Source organism: Orbicella faveolata, unplaced genomic scaffold (assembly GCF_042242905.1).
Source record: "Orbicella faveolata isolate gen_17 unplaced genomic scaffold, um_ofav_v1 contig_36, whole genome shotgun sequence".
Classification (NCBI taxonomy): Eukaryota; Metazoa; Cnidaria; class Anthozoa; order Scleractinia; family Merulinidae; genus Orbicella; species Orbicella faveolata.
The window spans coordinates 353352-371140 of record NW_028301565.1 but is presented as its reverse complement, the minus strand read 5'-3'; the positions used below and the strand labels follow the sequence as shown (position 1 = coordinate 371140).

The following is a 17789-nucleotide window of genomic DNA, read 5'->3' as shown; positions in this document are numbered from 1 at the left end:
GAGCCGTCGCGTCCTGGATCTTAAAGTCCCTATTAAGAGAAATCATGGACAACGCCATAACTACCAAGGTGAGTGAGTAAAACATTGCAATTATCGTGAACAACTCGGCCTAGAACCAGCAACCAATGGAAGAGACTTGTGAGAACCCACAGAGGGGAGAGAGGAGTAAGAGCGGGAGCCTCTCGCAGGGGATTTGGGGGCACCACTAGCAACGGTCATTCGCTTTTTGAACTCAGAATCACTGTCAGAACTGACAGATTTAACAACTTTCGGACTAACCTTACTACTACTTTGATGACTGGACACTTTTGGATTTTTGTTTTTGGCCACTTTTGGACCATTACTGCTACTGTTATTGGTCACTTTTGGACCATCGCTACTATTATTGGTCACCTTGGACCATCACTACTATTACTGGCCAAATTTGGACCATCACTGGAATTATTTGTCCCTATCAGACCACTACATACATTACTTAGAATTTGCTCAACCACTTTAGGGTCGCTAGAGACAATCTGAATATCCTTAAGAATACTTTCACTACAATTACCAGAGGGGCTGGTGAAAGAAGAGATGGTGGGGAAAGAGAAGGAGGCAGGGGAACCTGCAGACTCTTCCTCAGAGAATTCTTGAATAGAGCCCTCAGACTCAGAAAACAAAGAAACCTAAGATGACACAGCCTCTTGAGAAGAGTCTTCCAAAACCTCAACCACCTCAGTAAACTGACTAAGCGTTGACTAAGCGTTTTGGAATGTCACGCTTGATACATGTGAACTCAACGCCATTTTCAATAAGAATAAAACCTTCCTCCGAGAAGCGAAGGTGTCACACAGGTTTTGATTTTAGTTCGCTGTACGTGGCCAACAAGTTTAATAGGTTGGCATCAGGGAATTCAACCGACATGAACACAGAGACATGAATACTCCGTTCTCCAAGAAGACGCAGCAGTTTGTGAACCTGGTCATAATCAATGCCCTCCTGGGCCAATTTCACAGCGGCTTCAGGGCTCACCAAGGTGATATCAAAGCATTTTCCTCCAAAGAGAGGGACAATGCCTTGGATTTTGCCAGCATAATCCAGTACAGAATGTACGATTTTCAGCGTGTCAATGTCTGTGACATCATTGTCCATGAGGAAACATACAGTTTGCCGGTGAGCAAATTGGGCACGTGGCTTGCTCAAAGCCATGGCGTGACAAGGTCACGTAGGAAAAAACACACCACCATACCCCCATTGAGACAGGAGAAAAAATTTTACGATCAGAAATGACATTGGGAGAGTAAATATCAAGATTAAGTTTAAAACCATTAAGATCAATAAGCTCAACACCCTGCCCTGAGAATCGGTCAAAAAACGAATAACTTTACCGGAAAAATTCAGAGAGAAAAGGAGATTAACTCCGGCAGATTTGCCTGTCCCAAAGAACCAAAAACACTTGCCCTTCCAAAGTTTTCAAATTTCTCGGCTTGATTTTTGCACGAGACATGCATCTCCTGCAAAAGCGCAATATCACAATTCAAAAGACTTAGCTCATGAATAATCTTCACAGACTTACCGGAGGACCCGAGTCCTCGTACATTAAAAGAAATAATCGTGAGCTTATCCATTGTATAAAAAACTAATAATAGTCATACCGGTGTCTACACCTATAAGAAACATGAGTCCATCCAGTATCATCGTCGTCTGAATAATTACGGTGGGAAGAACAGTCATGCTTGTAGTCTCTTCGTGAATAATCATGATCGCGGTAACAATCACGGTCTCCCCTATCCCGATTTCTTCTCTTTTCTTCTCTCAATGATTCGTACCTTCTTCAATCTCCTCCTTCCCTCTCATCATCACTTTTTTCCAAATCTGATCCATCTCACTGATGTTTATCATCACACCGCTCCGCTTTCTCCCTTGAGTCTTGGACTTTCTCACTTCTTTGCTCCTCGCCCCTTTGTTCTTTTCTTTTCCCTAGTCTTTCTCATGCCGCGGTTCGTGCGATCTTCCACCCTCTATTTGCATGCGAGCTTGTTGTTGTTCTGCTTCTTGCTGCTTTTTCTTTGCCTGATCCATTTTTGCTTAAAATTTCACCCTTTCCCTCTGCTTTTCCTCTTCTGTCTTCTCTACATCTTCTTTAAAACCACTGTTGACATTAGCGCTGTAAAGGACAAATGGGCATTCGGCCAGCTGGTGGTCATCGGTTTTACACACAGTGCACTTGGCTGGTTCTTTGCAGTTTTCCGCATGTTGACCAGAATGCTCACAATTAAAACAATGAACAGACGAACAGTCCTTCACTAGGTGGTGTTTGGAGCCGCAATTCCAACACGTTTTGGGCTGATTGGGATACCAGACACGAATGAACTCACCGGCTAGGTTGATTGTGGAAGGAATGTGCCGGCACAAACTCATCCAAGCGGTGCGTACGCTATTATCAATAAACTGTGCTATTCATGAGTGGCGGCTGCACACAACCGCCTGGTTTTGAAAACATGAAAGCGAGGCTTGGTAGGCAAGCTGATCCTTGAAGTGCAATTAGATTTGTATTATATTGGAGTCTCTAGGCTGTAAAAACTACGCGAAGATATTTGAAATTTTTATCTTTTGAAAAATAGCTGGGTAAAAGGTTCCCTTAGTCTTTGTTGGGGACAACTTTGACCGACAAGAATATTTTCTACCTGGAGATTAGCTGAGAGATGCCAACACATTGTTGCATTCCATTGTGTATGAAGAAGGATAAGCGAGACAAAGATATGGGGGAAAAGATATCCTTTTTTTGTTTTCCAGACGATCCAAGTACCAGAAAGCAGTGGATCCATGTCGTTAGAAGAGATGTAGGCAAGGATTTTTCTATATTGGAAGGAATGAGGATTTGTTTGAGGCATTTTAAGCCTGAAGATTTGAAGAAAAGTCTTAATGGAAGGATCAGTCCCAAACCAGGAGCTCTGCCAAGTATCTTCAAATGGAAGCAAAGTTCTCCTCACAAACGGCCAGCGCCAACTCCATGGTTCATGGCTGCAACCGTGACAAACAATTTAGCATCACAATTTAGCAAAGTTATGCTTTCGGTGACTTAGAATTGAAAAGAAAAAAGGTTTTAAAAGTGTCTTTCTAATATAAAGATGAGAAATCAGTACTTGCATGGCTGACTATGAAAAGGTAAAAATATGAAAATTCTGACAAGAAAAACAGTTTTAGTCAGTCTCAATCAGCTAAATCCATACCATGTTCTATTTTACTTATTCATTTAAGACACATCCAGTCCCTAACATGTTAATTCCATAGCAATCTCCTTCCCCTTTGAAAAGGCCTCCCTCCTCCCTCTTTCAGTCATCTGGGACCATTGTAATGGTTGTCATCAAAGTAATAGTTTTGTTCTGTATGGTATCTTTGGAAGCAAGGTTCTGGACACATTCTAACTCCACAAACAGCACAGGTGTATATGGTCTTCAGGTGTTGAATGTGCACCTTACAGGGAGATCTGGTGTCATGACTTATGAGGTGATGGAAATGATCACGGTTAAATCTAATGTGAGGGATAGTGACAGGGATCTGATGTAATCCTGTGTGTCTCCTGAAGGATTTGCCTTCAACTAATGCCTTAAGCACTGACTTTCTGAACTCAAGACTGGAAATGCTGGCATTATTAGGAGATTTACAGTGCAAGATGTGTGCATTTGAAATACACACTTCAATCGTGTAAAAGAAAACCTTGAAATACCAGACCACTCCCCTCATAAGTCGGGCATATGAAACAACCCTTTGATCTGACAAATCCACACCACCCATGTAACTATTATATAGGTTAATTACACCTGGCCTAGCAAAGTCCCTCTTTTTCCAAGTTCCATTGACCTTGACAGAGCGCTGGACAACACTTTGATCAGTTTTTACTTGTGGGAGTGGTGGCCAAAACACTCACTGGTTTTTGGTCACGCCATGTCACGCGTGTCACACTTCCTTTCTGCCTGAACAAACTCTCTCCCCTTTTTAGCTGTTTGACTTTCTTTTCTTTCAGACCACATATTGCTTTTGGTAGGCCTGACCTGTTGGATCTAACTGTCCCACATGCTAGGGTTTTCCTTTCTTCAAGTTCCTCAAACAAAGCAACTGACATATAATAATTGTCCATGAAGACGTAATATCCCCTGTCTAGGTATGGCTCAATCACAGACACGACAGCTTTTCGACCTAAGTCTCTCTGGACTCCATCACCTTCCCTACCAGTATAAATCTTGCTATTTAACAAATAACCACTAGTAGATTCAGCAAGTGTAAATGCTTTGATTCCAAATCTCCCCGGTTTGATTGGAATGAACTGCCTAAAATGTACTTTACCTTTGAATTTTATCAGTTTCATCAATGGCAAGCTGCCTGTTAGGCTTATATACTTGCTGAAACCTTGGTATTACTAGGTCCAGAAATGGCTCAAGCTTGAATAATTTATTATAATTCACAGAGTCAGCCCTGGGTGCCTGGGTGCCTGGGTGTTGTCGGCAAAATGCAAGTATCGCAAAATCTCGAAAAATCGATCCCTGGACATTATGGCAGGGAAAAATGGAGAGCTAAGAGCTAGATCTGTGCTCCAATATGAGCTAAGGTTTGGTTTGGTTATTAAACCCACGTTTAGATACAAGGTGGCCCAAGCCTTCATTTCATCTCTGGTCACCAGATACCAGCAGCACTTTCTTCAGGGCCCCTTTTCTGTCCTGCATATAAATTAGTTTGTTTAACTAGCAACTGCCATACCTCTTCAGTGAAGAACAGCAAAAAGAAATCAAGGCAAGATCCAAGGTTTTCAAAATCAACATTTATTCCAACCTCTTCTTGAAATTCTACATCTTCCCTTCGATTGATATCCTCAGACCAGTCATTTTCCTCCACATCCTCATCCATTTCCTCATCTGTGTCCTGTTCATCAGACTCCTCTTGGCTAGATTCTGACTCATCTGCCAAAAACTTGTCCTTAGAGACTCGGTGCTCTGTTAAATAAGCCAAAGGCAAGTCGTCTTTGTCAACAAATTGAATATTGATGCCGCTTTGACGACTTCCAGGGTCAGAATTTAGCAAAGCATCATTTCTAGCAGCCGCCATTTTTAAATCACCCACCTATACAATGTGTTAAAAAAAAAAAAAAACGCAAAAATTTCCTTTAAATCAACCCAAATTTGGCCAAATCTTTGATATTTTAGAAAAACACTTTGTGTAAGCCTACCCAAAACGGGTTCTTAGCTTCCAGGCCCTAGAAAGTGAACTTGGAGCTCGCTGAAAGTGAGGCTGTATTTATCTGGACACATGTCCACTTAGTATGTTAAGGGTTAAAAAGAAAGACTTCCGTGCAGTGCACCAATTAAGGAGACCCAGCACAGGAAGAGCTTCACCTTGGGCTGACACCTTGCCGTGGTGGTGAAGCTTGTGTGTCTTCATGACCCGGAGAGCTGTGCCGGCGGGGACTTTGTTCCCTGGCAGGTCTAACCATGCCGGATTGGTCGAAGGGTAGAGGCCAGACGAAGAACAGCCCCTGGTCCTCCAGGTTGGGGGTTGGGTGGCGGGCTGATAACCCGCTCCCAGAAAATGCTATTTATTACAGAAACCGAAGCTAGAACTACCACTGCACCCTATCGGGAAGCAGGGGTAAAAGATGTTAACACCCGGTTGGAACAACGTGCGAAGCAGCGAATGACGCATAAACCGCCGACGAAATTGCTGTCGCCAAAAGCGTGTGTGAAGATCGGGCAATGGAATGTTAGGACAATGTTTGAGACTGGTAAGTGCGCACAGGTGATCAAGGAGATGCAGAGGTATGGTATTAGTATTCTAGGAGTAAGTGAGATGAGATGGAACTCTTGTGGGAAGTTGAGGATAGCTACAGGCGAAACTGTGCTATACTCAGGAATGGATGAAGGTGAAAATCATGAGAGAGGAGTTGGCTTTATTCTGTCCAAAGAAGCTGCACAATGTCTGCTGGAATGGGAGCCAGTGTCTGAGAGGATAATCAGAGCCCGGTTCAACTCGAGGTGGCAGAAGGTTACCATCTTGCAATGCTATGCCCCAACAAATGAGGCAACGGAGGAGGTGAAGGATGATTTCTACGACCAGCTACAGATGGTTTTGGAGCAGGTGCCATGTAGAGATGTGAAGATCGTCATGGGAGATATGAATGCTAAGATGGGAATGGATAACACAGGCAGAGAGGAGGTGATGGGTAAACATGGAGCAAGAGCTGAGATGAATGAAAATGGTGAGAGATGGGCAGACTTCTGTCAGGCAAATGAACTGGTAATCGGTGGAACGCTGTTCCCCCATAAGGAGTGTCACAAGCGGACATGGAGGTCTCCTGATGGTGGTATTGTGAATCAGATCGACCACCTGGCATTTAGCAAGAGATGGAGGAGCTCACTGCAGGACGTTCGCGCAATGCGTGGAGCAGACGTTGGGTCAGACCACCACCTGTTGATGGCAAAAGGCAGGCTAAGGATTGCCAAAGTGAGAAAGGGGGATAGTGGCCGAGTGCGTTTTGAGGTCAGCAAGCTGAAAGATCTGGAGGTTAGGAACGCATTCAAGCTAGCACTGCATAACAGATTTGAGGGTCTGCAGCAGTTGATGGAGGAGGAGGAACTGTCAGTGGATGATGAATGGAGGCAGATTGAACAAGGTTATGTGGAGACCTGCAAGCAGGTGCTGGGTAGGGCAAAGGGAAACAGGAAGGAGTGGATCAGCAAAGAGACTTGGGAGTTAATCGAGCAGCGAAAGGTGGCAAAAAACACCATAAACATGGCCAGAACAAGAAACCAGAAGAGAGAGGCAAGTAAAAGATATCAAGAGTTAAATAGGGAGGTGAAGAGGAGGTGTAGGAGAGACAAGAGGGCGTATGTGGAAGCAGAAGCTGAGAGAGCTGAGGAGGCTGGAAAGAGAGGTGATGCAAGGACTTTGTACGAGATCACTAGAAAGCTAAGTGGGAGGATCCAGAATACTTGTAAGCCAGTGAGAAATGAGGCAGGCGTGTTGCTCAGGACAGCAGAGGAGGAGATGCACCGGTGGAGGGAGCACTTTCAAACAGTGCTTAACCATGAGGAGCTGATCAACCCGCCAGAGGTGGAGCCAAATGACGAGCTTAACATCAGGACAGGTCACGTTACACGTATTGAAATCAAGAATGCTATAAAGAAGTTAAAAAACGGGAAGGCTGCAGGATGTGACAATATTCCACCAGAGGCAATTAAGGCGGGAGGGGACACATCAGAGGAGGTTCTTCTGGGCCTCTGCAACAGGATATGGAATGAGGAGAAGATACCAGAGGAGTGGAGAAAAGGTCTGCTAATCAAGCTGCCCAAGAAAGGTGATTTGAGCTACTGTAAAAACTGGCGTGGCATTATGTTGCTGAACATGGCAAGTAAGGTGTTTTGCAGAGTAGTCCTGGAGCGCATCAAGATTGCGTTGGATGAAAAGCTGAGAGAGGAACAGGCGGGCTTTCGAGCAGGTCGAAGCTGCACGGATCAAATAGCAACACTGCGGATTATTATAGAACAGAGTATCAAGTGGCAGTCCTCCTTGTACATCAACTTTATCGATTTTGAGAAGGCCTTCGATAGTATCAGTAGAGATGTTTTGTGGAGGTTGTTGCGGCACTACGGGTTGCCTGACAAGATAGTCACCATCATCAGAGTTCTCTATGAGGGTTTCTCCGCACAGGTGGTACACAATGGACAGAAGACTCAACCATTGGATATGAGGACCGGGGTAAGACAAGGCTGCCTGCTATCTCCCTTGCTGTTTCTGGTCGCCCTGGATTGGGTGACGAGGACAGCCTTTGACAGGAAAAGAGGTATTCAGTGGACCTTTACGACATCATTAGAAGATCTTGACTTTGCCGATGATCTGGCCCTACTGTCGCACAGAATACAGGATATGAGGGATAAGACACGAGCCTTGGAGGTACAAAGTGCGAAGGTAGGCCTGAAGATCAATGCCACCAAGACAAAGCTGATGCGTATTGGTACCAAACGTGGTGATGTTGTGTCGGTAGCTGGGAAGCGGGTTGAGGAAGTGGATGAGTTCACATACCTTGGGAGCATTGTAAGCAAGAAGGGAGGCACTGACGAGGACATTCAGGCATGAATTGGAAAGGCAAGACAGGCATTTGCGATGCTGAGACCAATATGGCGATCCACGGCACTAACAACCAAGACCAAGCTGAGAGTCTTTGGGACAAATGTGAAGGCGGTGCTCTTGTATGGTTCTGAAACTTGGAGGCTGACCAAGGGATTGGAGCAGAAGTTGCAAGTGTTTATCAATAAGAGCCTGAGGAACATCTTGCGGATTTGGTGGCCTAGAAAAATCAGCAACAAGGACCTTTGGAGTCAAACAGGGCAACGACCGATAGAGGAAGAGATAAGACAGAGGGCTTGGGGCTGGATCGGCCACACACTGAGGAAACCAGATGGACACATAGTCAAGAGGGCACTAGAGTGGAACCCACAGGGGAAGCGAAAGAGAGGGAGACCCCAAAACAGCTGGAGACGCACGAGAATGGCAGAGGTGGCGGCGAAACATGTTACGTGGAATGAGGCAAAAGGCACTGCACAAAATAGGGTTAGGTGGCGCACGCTAGTTGAGGACCTATGTTCCACTTAGGAACGAAGAGGATTAAAGAAGAAAGAAGAAGAAAGCACAGGAAGAAAAGTAGTACTTAAATATGTAGAATTAATTTTTGGTTCACATAGGAACACAGAACGTTGCGATGGGTCCATGATTTGAGGAAATCAGGCCCAGGTGAGATATGATCAGCGGTATTGATGCGATGGCAGATATGCGTTTTAATTGTGGAGATGATTGTTTGAACTGAGGGTCGTTTAGACTCGAAAACGTCGAGATTCTGAGCGGCCCACAATTCATTTAGGGTAAGTTTTATGAGGAAAGAGCTAAGTTCGTTAGAAAAATAAAATGACTTGCCACAGGGGAGTCCATGGTGCAATAAAATTAAAGGGTTTGTTAATAAAATAGGTGTGTCGTAAAGTTTATTAATCAGTTTTGACACCCACCTCCACAAACGGGACACTAGGTGGCATGCGCAGAAAGCGTGGGAAATGGTTTCTTTTTCGCCACACCCGGCACCTTGATCACCCACAGCCAGTTGACGCCAGGACTTTAGGTATGCTTGCGTCTTGACCACGCTGTGAGTGATCTGCCACACATTGTCACATTCCCAGTTCGTTCTAGGACCACCGTAGATGTTACCCCAGATGCTATCCCAATTAAATGAGCAGTCAAACCTCCATTCCCACTGGGAAGTGTAGAGCAGCCGCTGGGGGGAGGGGAGGTGAGCCTTGAATAAAAGTTCTTGAGACTGTGGTCGGGGAGTAGATCAAAATCCACCCCAATCCACTCGACCATGGTGAGAACAGCTTGGTAAATAGGGGGCTTGGCATCCCCTAGGTGTTTGGGAACCTCGTTGGATCGTAGAAACGCCCGGTTTTTCATTCAGCGGCTCAAGGGAAAGCCGATCCAATGACGCGTGAAAAAGACCCCTTTTTCTCGCACAATAAATCATCCACAGGGGACCCATTTGAGTTTGAGGGTGCGCGATTTCTCGAGAGGATTTACTATGGATAAACCACTGTGTTGCCAGGGGGGTCGACAGGTATCCCATTTTACTAGTTCGGTTTTCCCGTACCACAAAAAGGTCCAAATTGCTTTGGACACTCTTGTATTAACTCAGTCGAGCATATTGACCTCTGTGGCCATGTACCAGAGGCCAGAAGCTCTGAGCATGTTTATTATCATGGACTTGCCCTTTAAGGACAAGGTCCTAGTGTGCCAGAGGTTAAGGCGTTTTTCGAGTTTAGACACCCAATCAGCCCAGTTAGCTTGCTCAAGGTTAGTGTTACCAAGATAAACACTGAGGATTTTAAGCTTATCGGCAACCCAGGTGATGTTAACGGGTCCTGAGGTACGCCCAGCTTGAGAGCCAACCCATAAGCCCTTTGTTTTCTTGGGGTTAAGCCGTGAGCCTGATGCCCGCTCGAAAATGTTAATAAGATTAAAAGCGCGTGTTATTGAGTAAGCATTAGCTAATATTAAAGTCATGTCATCAGCATACTGAGACACTTTACATTGTTTATTTTTAGAGTCCGGGATTTGAATTCCCTGTATGCTCGTATCGTGTCAAATGGCTTTACCTAGAGTTTCAACCACAAGGCAATATTGAAGGGGTGAAAGCAGACAACCCTGCCTAACCTGTCGCTGGAGGGAAAAAGGCGAGGAAAGCCAGCCATTGTTTATTACCGAGGAGGTTATATCCATGTAAATCACTCGAACCCAGTGCTGGAAGTCTGGGCTGAAATTAAATTTCTTGAGAACACGTTGAAGGAAAATGTGGTTAACTCAATCGAAAGCTTTCTCTTGGTCTAGGCTAATAACAGCTGCAGGGAGCTGTTTAAACCAGACAAAATCGATGGTGTCCCATAAAAGGAAAAGGTTTTCAAATATACTACGTCCAGGGATGCCACAGGTTTGATCCTCGCTGAGGATATTAGGGAGAACCTTACGTATACAATTGGACAAGGCTTTTGTCGCAATCGTATAGTCCAGGTTCAAAAGCGAGATAGGATGCCAATTCTTTAGCGATAAAGGATCGTCTTTCTTAAATAGTAAACGCAGAATTCCCCGGCGTTGCGACGCCAAAAGAAGACCTTCACGGAAAAAAAATTGAGTGTATCCACTAAATCCCATCTGAGAAGACCCCAAAACGGGGAATAAAATTCAGCTGGAAAGCGATCTGTTCCCGGTGATTTACCCGATTCCATTTGTAAAAGAGCAGCGCGACGTTCAAGAACAGTCAGCTCTCCCTTGCAAAGTGCCTGATGTTGGATGACAAGACTTAAAAAATTGGAAAGGCACAAACTAGCACACTTGACTTCAAAATTAATAATATTAGGGCTCCCAGATGCTAGGGGCGCACAACAACGATCGTGACTGACATTTCCATTTTGCCCTTCCAAATAAAGGGCCACACAATACACTTAAATTTATCATACACCCAGTGGGGTGGAGGAATGACTTTAGCAACATGCCATATGCGACTCGCACTCAGTACATTAACAATTAAGGCTCTGCTTACAAAAGAAAGATCTCTCTGTTTCGAAAGATTCAAAATTGAGTTAAGTTTATCAAGTTTAGATTGCCAGTTATTATCATCAACACCGACTAAACCATTAGAAAAAAAGACACCCAAAACCCTTATCTTATTAACCCACTTAAGGCTGAAGGGGGAATCCCCCCTCGCACGCCACCTCCCAAGCCACATTGCTTCCGACTTAGAAGTATTCAATTTGGCACCCGAACCTTGCTCAAAACTTATGTACAACACTAAGAAGAGAACAAAGAGGTCCTTCAGATTTCAAAATACTAGTGGCATCATCAGCGTACTGTGAAATTTTATATTGAAGGCGACCCGCTCCAGGGAGAAGGAAACCTTCAATATCATTACATTTACAAATATACCTCAGATAATACCTCAGAAACTGAAACAAAGTAAAGGTGAAAGCGGGCAACCCTGTCTACCACCCCTCTGAAGAAAAACAGGGGGAGACAGGGAGCCGTTAACAATTATACAGGAAAAAGCCTTCACATAAAACAACTCAACCCAATTACAAAAGGAAGGGCCAAAGCCAAACTTCAGTAAAACACGCATCATAAAATTGTGATCAACACGATCAAAGGCTTCCTCCTGATCAAGAGAGACAAGAATACCAGGTTTGTTGGTCTTATCAATCATATCGAGAACATCACAGAGTAAAGACAAATTAGAAAAAATAGAGCGGCCGACAACACCACACATTTGATCTTGGTGGACAATAGAACTCGTCACTTTCTTCAAACGTTTGGTAATAACCTTAGACGCAAGTTTGTAATCTGTATTTAATAAAGAAATTGGGTGCAATTTTTCGGAAGACGCTGATCATCCTTTTTATGGATAAAGCGTAAGAGACCTTCATACTGACTACCAGCAAGGCAGCCAGCACGAAAGGAGTCATTTAAAACTGAAAGGAGAGAATCAGTGAGATCGTCCCAAAAACAAACATAAAAATCCATTGAAAGGTCGTCAGACCCAGGCAATTTGCCAGTCTGAAGGTCTTTCAAAGCGGTAAACAATTCATCTTTAGAAAAAGCACCTGCGCACAAATCATGCTCAATATCAGTCAGAGAAAGTTCCAGATGGTCAGTTATTTTGGTTTGAATTTGCATATTCAGTCTTTAGTAAACAAGTTTTTGTAAAAACAGAATATTTTTGAGATCTTTCGGTGACGTTTTAACAATGCCATTTACATCAAAAAGAAATTCAAAAGTGTTGACATCTGCCCGCTTCCTTTCAAGGCGAAAAAAATAGCGTTGGTTTCTCACCTTGAAACCATTGGGCACAGGATCGAATTTTAGCGCCCTCGGCCTCCCTCAAGATGAGAGAGGACAATCTACTTTCCACATCATTAATTAAGCTTGGATCACGGTTCAAATCCAAAGCATTTTTAGCGTGAATTTCAGTTTTTAAGCTGTCCCACCACTTTCGCAAGGAAGCGAAATCAGGGATTCTAAGTTTCAAATCGGCAATCACTTTAGACAAAACATTCCGAAATTCAATGTCGGAAAGCAAAGAATTATTAAACTTCCAAACGGCAGAGCCACGCTTAGAGGAACTAACTGTAAATCCAAATTTAACAAAATCATGATCAGATAAAACACCTGGCAAAATATCGCAACTAGTCTTTGAGACTAAACTATTAGCGACAAGAAAATGATCAATTCTAGATGCTTGCATGTGATGATTATTAGACCAAGTAAAAACGATACCACATGGATTAAGTTTATGGCAAATGTCAGTGAGTGAGAAATCGGCACCTAAAGAACAAAAGAGTTTTTGATCAGACAAAGGAACAACAGAACAATTCAATTGATCCAAAACATTGTCAACACAATTAAAATCTCCCCCGATAACCAAGTCACCTTGCGAAAGAAAATAATCATGCAAATGAGAGAAAAAAACTTGACAATCTGAAACTGCATTAGGAGCATAAATATTAACAAGATTAAGTTTAAAACCATTAAGATCAATCAATAAGCTCAATAATCTGCCGTCAGAGTCAGTCAAAAATTGAAGAATTTTACCTGAAAAACCGAAATGGAAAAGAATAGCAACACCAGCAGACCTGCCGATACCAAAAGACCAGAAACACTGGCCAGACTAAAGACGCTCAAAACAACCAGCTTGCTTTCTGAGAGAGATATGAGTCTCCTGCAGGAAAACAATATCGCAGTTCAAAAGGTTCAATTCATGGACTATACTTGGCAGTTTCCTAGGGGAAATGATGCCTCTTGTATTTAATGAAATAATAGTGAGCCTATTGATCAATCTTAATCATCATCATACCGGCATCTAGATACGAGAGTCCATCTGTAATCCCCATCCTCATCATCAGAATAGCATGGATCATGACGCGAAGAATGATCCAGCGCATAATCTCTCCGACCATATTCTCGATCTCGGTGTTGGTCCTCCCGCTCTCTTTCTCTTTGCCTATCATCATCACGATCACGTCACCTGCCACTTCGGTCTTCATCCTCTGACATCCTATCCGTATGTGCTCTTCGCTCATCGCGTGGCCGATCTTCGTGTGGTCTTTCCTCACGTGGCCTGTCATCACGAGATCCTTTATCACTCACGTGTGGCCACTCACGAGATCTTTCCTTTTCATCACCATGTTGGCCGCGCCCCTTTTTCACTTCTCTCCTCCCGGGACTTCTGTTGTTGTTTCTTCCGATGTTCTGCTTACCTTCTCTCCCATTCGGCCTTCAAAGCCTCCCGATTTGCTTTCTCACTGTCCTATTCTTCTCCATCATTCTTCCGCTCAGAAACCGGCTAGACTTTAGTAGCAACATTGGCACTGAAAAGATCATAAGGACAATCAGCCATTGAATGACCGAAACCGTTACAAACATCACACATATTGGTTTCAGGACAATCGTCAGAGCGATGCCCTGGCTGCTTGCAGTTTTGACAACGCGCTGATGAAGAATTTTTGAAGTTGATCGTTTGAACCGCAATTACAACAGGTTTTTGGCTGATTGGGGTACCAAATGCGCACGACTTCACTGGCCAAACTGATGATTAATGGAATGTGGCGATGTAATTCCATGTGGGCCGTTCGAACCCCATTATAAATGCCTTTGGCAATCAGATCACAGCAAAAGCTGAGTACAAGGCCATAATGTGTCAAACAGCCGATTAAAGCCGTATTAGGGAGCTCTTCCGGGGCCTCGTACATTTTAGCTAAAACCAGGCTGTGTTCACAGTCGCCTAAGAAAACGGCAATGTACTCTATTTCAATACTGGCAACTTCTAATGCCGCTTCTTTGGTCACCGGCAAATCGAATGTGACAACCCAGCTATTATTAGACGCTTTCGTTTGCACTGCAATAATCTCGCCAATGTCAGTTCCAGCTTGCTCAAAAGCCTCGAGGATAACTTGGCTCGTGATAACAGTGTCAACTGAGAAGTAAATCAATTGGTTTCTAACTAATTTTGGCTTATCTTCGTGTATGCCCCAAAAGTGAACTTCTTGAAATTCCACACCCTTCTTCGATAGGTTTTGTAATACTTCTGGGACCGCAACAGGTGTAGCACGCTTTTCAGACTCATCTACTTAATCCGCCCATATAGAAATCTCATTTCCGCTGTACTAGTGAACTGACTTATCTCAACGCTTGATTCCTGACTAGCCATTCTTAAACAAGAATTGCAGATCACAAGCCACCTTTTTCAGTTTAGTACAATATGGATGCGTGACAACACGAGTTTCAGTGCACTCGCCTTTTGGAGCTGGAAATCCTTGGCTTGCTTGACACGTTCCCTCCTTGTTCACTGTGCCCAGTCGTCCGGCCCGGCCCGGCCAACTGAGGAACAAAGCAAAGCATCAGTCATTAACCATCCACCATTCACAGGGACACCGCCACCTATCAGAGGCAGTCACCCATCCAAGTACTAACCCCGCCCGACAGGGCTTAATTTTGGTGATTGGATGAGAACCGGTGCTTTCCCTGTGGTATGGTCGTAGACAAGAGAAAGGGGTGAAAATTTAGTCTTTTAAACAAGCCACCAAAGCAAAGCAATAATACCAACCAGCAATCTTTTAGCAGGCATTTCTTGACTTCTCTGCAAGTTGTATGCATGTGGAAAGTGAATGTTGATAACATAGCCATTGCTTTCTGCCTGTGTCTGTAGCGCTATCGTAGTAATGGAGTCATTACAGGTCTTTAACATGTTGCCTCGTTTTGGAGAGCAAAAAGGTGTTTGACACTGCCATCAGGAGGAAAAAATAAAAATGTACATTGTGAATGATAGAGAAAATAGTCGGATATGAAGATCGCGTGTTTCTTCTGAATATCTAGGAAATTCCATAGTAGCACAGCAAAGGCGTCCTCCTTGACAGAGCCTTGGAGGGCAGCCCATGGTGTGTTTTCCTTGGGGTTTCTAGCACCGATTTTCCTGCCTTTGTCAGTGCTTTAATCTCCATGCTTGCAGTGCAGGTAATATCCCTGACATCGGTAGAATAAATCACCGGGCACTTTTTTCATAAGGAGGGTTCTTGGACTTGCCACTTTATCCATCGCCGACATAAAGTTACCTAGGCCGGACGGGGGAGCAATGCAATCTGTTCAGGGGGAGTAGGGCTGGCCGATCCAGTGCAGTCGTTACCCGTTTGCTCGCTCTCATTCACAGTAGAAGTTGCAGGAGTCATTGATTTTTTATGGGGCCCTCGCTGCTTGTCGTCACTCTGTGACAGGGTAGGGATGTCACGTTTGTGCTCCCTACTGGCCGTCAGCACTGTGATGGCTTCTTCCTCCCGCTCAAGTTAAGCGCACCATTTCTGAGTTTCCTCTTCAGTTTCCCATTGATGAAGCTAGTTTTGCATTCCCGCAGCAGCAGGAGAGGCGTAAGATTGTCGCTCTGACTGGGTAAAGAGGTCAGGGGATGTAGCAGCATCTATACCCTCATGTTGTTCACCCCCAGTCCTAGGGTCTTGTTGGGGAGGGGGGTCCAGTTTGGCACCTCTTTGGACAGTTTTTGACCATGTGGTCCGTGGACTGGCATTGGTGACACGTCACCAGTGGACTGGAATACTTGAACCCAATTTCTACGCCGCCAAGGACCACGCATTTAGGCATATTGCACTCGATTTTATTAAATTGTACAACTCTGATGCCGTTTTTGATATGAGTGTAGCCTTCTTCCGTAAAATAAAGGCAACGGACAGTTTAAGATTTCAATTCGCCGTATGTGCTGGGCAGATTTAGCAGCTCCTCATTGGGGAACTCGATGGACACGAAGACTGACACGTGTATACTTCGCTAGCCTAAAAGGCGAAGCGGTTTGTGAATGTTCTCGTAGTCTAGGCCCTCCTGGGCCAGTTTCACAGTGGCTTCGGGAGAAGCCAGAGTTATATCATTTACCCCGGAAAAGGGGAACGATGCGTGTAATATCACCAGAGAAATCTGGCACAGATTTAGCCAACTTGAGGGCATCAATTTCTTGAATTTCGTCATCGACGATAAGGCGAACAGTACCCCTATCTGCGAATTGTGCCTGCAGTCTGCTAAGGGGCATGGTGTGGTGCGACTAGGTCACGTAAAGAAAAGCACACCACTGTACTCACCACCAGTGTTGATTGACGTGGACCAGAGAAAAATGCCAGACATTAGTGTCAGGAGGAGGCTTTGTTTGATTTCTTTCTTTGATTCAATGAAGGTTTCTACCCTGAGGGGAAGTGGGCCACACTCGGAGGTAGTGCTATACTGAGGCAACCTGTAGCTGGGACGAGGCAAGCCTCTTTTCCACAGCCCAGTTCCAAAAATCAGTTTAATATATGAGCTGCTCAATGAGCAGTGTATCAGGTATTAAGCTGATAAGAAGAGATTTTTAAGTTTTGAAATGAGTTTATTCACAATAAACTGCTAAGGTACATTATAAAAAGTGCAAGGCACATGGGCTTGGTCCCTCACATATAGCTATTTATCAATGTAAGTGTCATTAAATGTTCGGGAATGTTCATTAAGTGTTCGTTGTTCGTTTTGTATTTACGTATATATTAAGCTAAAGTGATTTCACGGTGATAATTTGTCTAGGATAATGTGATGTTTAACTATATACAATATACCAAATCCGGAGATAGCTCCTGCGCCGAACCTGCGACAGAATCTCCTAAGGGGGCTCCTGAGGAAACCAAGCAAAGTCTCCAACAAAGAAGCCTATGAACAGGCAACGACTGAAGCAGTCTGCACACAGATTTTGAATATGTCAAACTATAAGAAAGTGCGGTAAGAAGAGTCAAAAACAAAGCAAAGCGAAGACTCCCAGGCAGACGTGAAATTCAAATTTGACAGACGAAAATGATCTAAAGAAGTTCGTTTAAGAATATCAGTTTTAATATAGCGAATAATAGTGCAGGAATCTTCGTTTCCATTGTGAAAAGTAGATTTGTTTCGAAATTTCCAAATTCCATAAAGAACTGTTTTAATAACAAACCTGGCCAAGCGTGCATTTCTAGAATCCACACGTGGCCATTGAAAAAGGAAAACAAAAAGACAATTAGGAAGAAAAGTCACACGAAGAAGAGAAGACAAAATAGGCATAAAGTGCGACCAAACAGCCTTTACGCGAGGACAATTAAGGAAACGATGGTCAATTGTTTCTTTTCAGAAGCACGACACGTAGTGGTCAGAGTTAATGTAACCCCAGTTCTTCATGAAAG

General features: G+C 44.0%; 1 protein-coding gene and 1 pseudogene across 1 annotated transcript; one reads left to right on the top strand and one right to left on the bottom strand.

Moving 5' to 3' along the window:
- The first annotated feature begins 5253 nt into the window (after positions 1 to 5253).
- On the top strand, positions 5254 to 8932 carry LOC149101891 (uncharacterized). The gene has a single exon (XM_089275083.1). It carries the CDS (start codon positions 5563 to 5565, stop codon positions 8104 to 8106), a length of 2544 nt encoding a protein of 847 aa, XP_089131209.1. The 5' UTR covers positions 5254 to 5562; the 3' UTR covers positions 8107 to 8932.
- A 7868-nt stretch (positions 8933 to 16800) lies between these two features.
- LOC149101890 (U2 spliceosomal RNA) lies at positions 16801 to 16976 on the bottom strand (annotated as a pseudogene).
- Between the last annotated feature and the right edge of the window lie 813 nt (positions 16977 to 17789).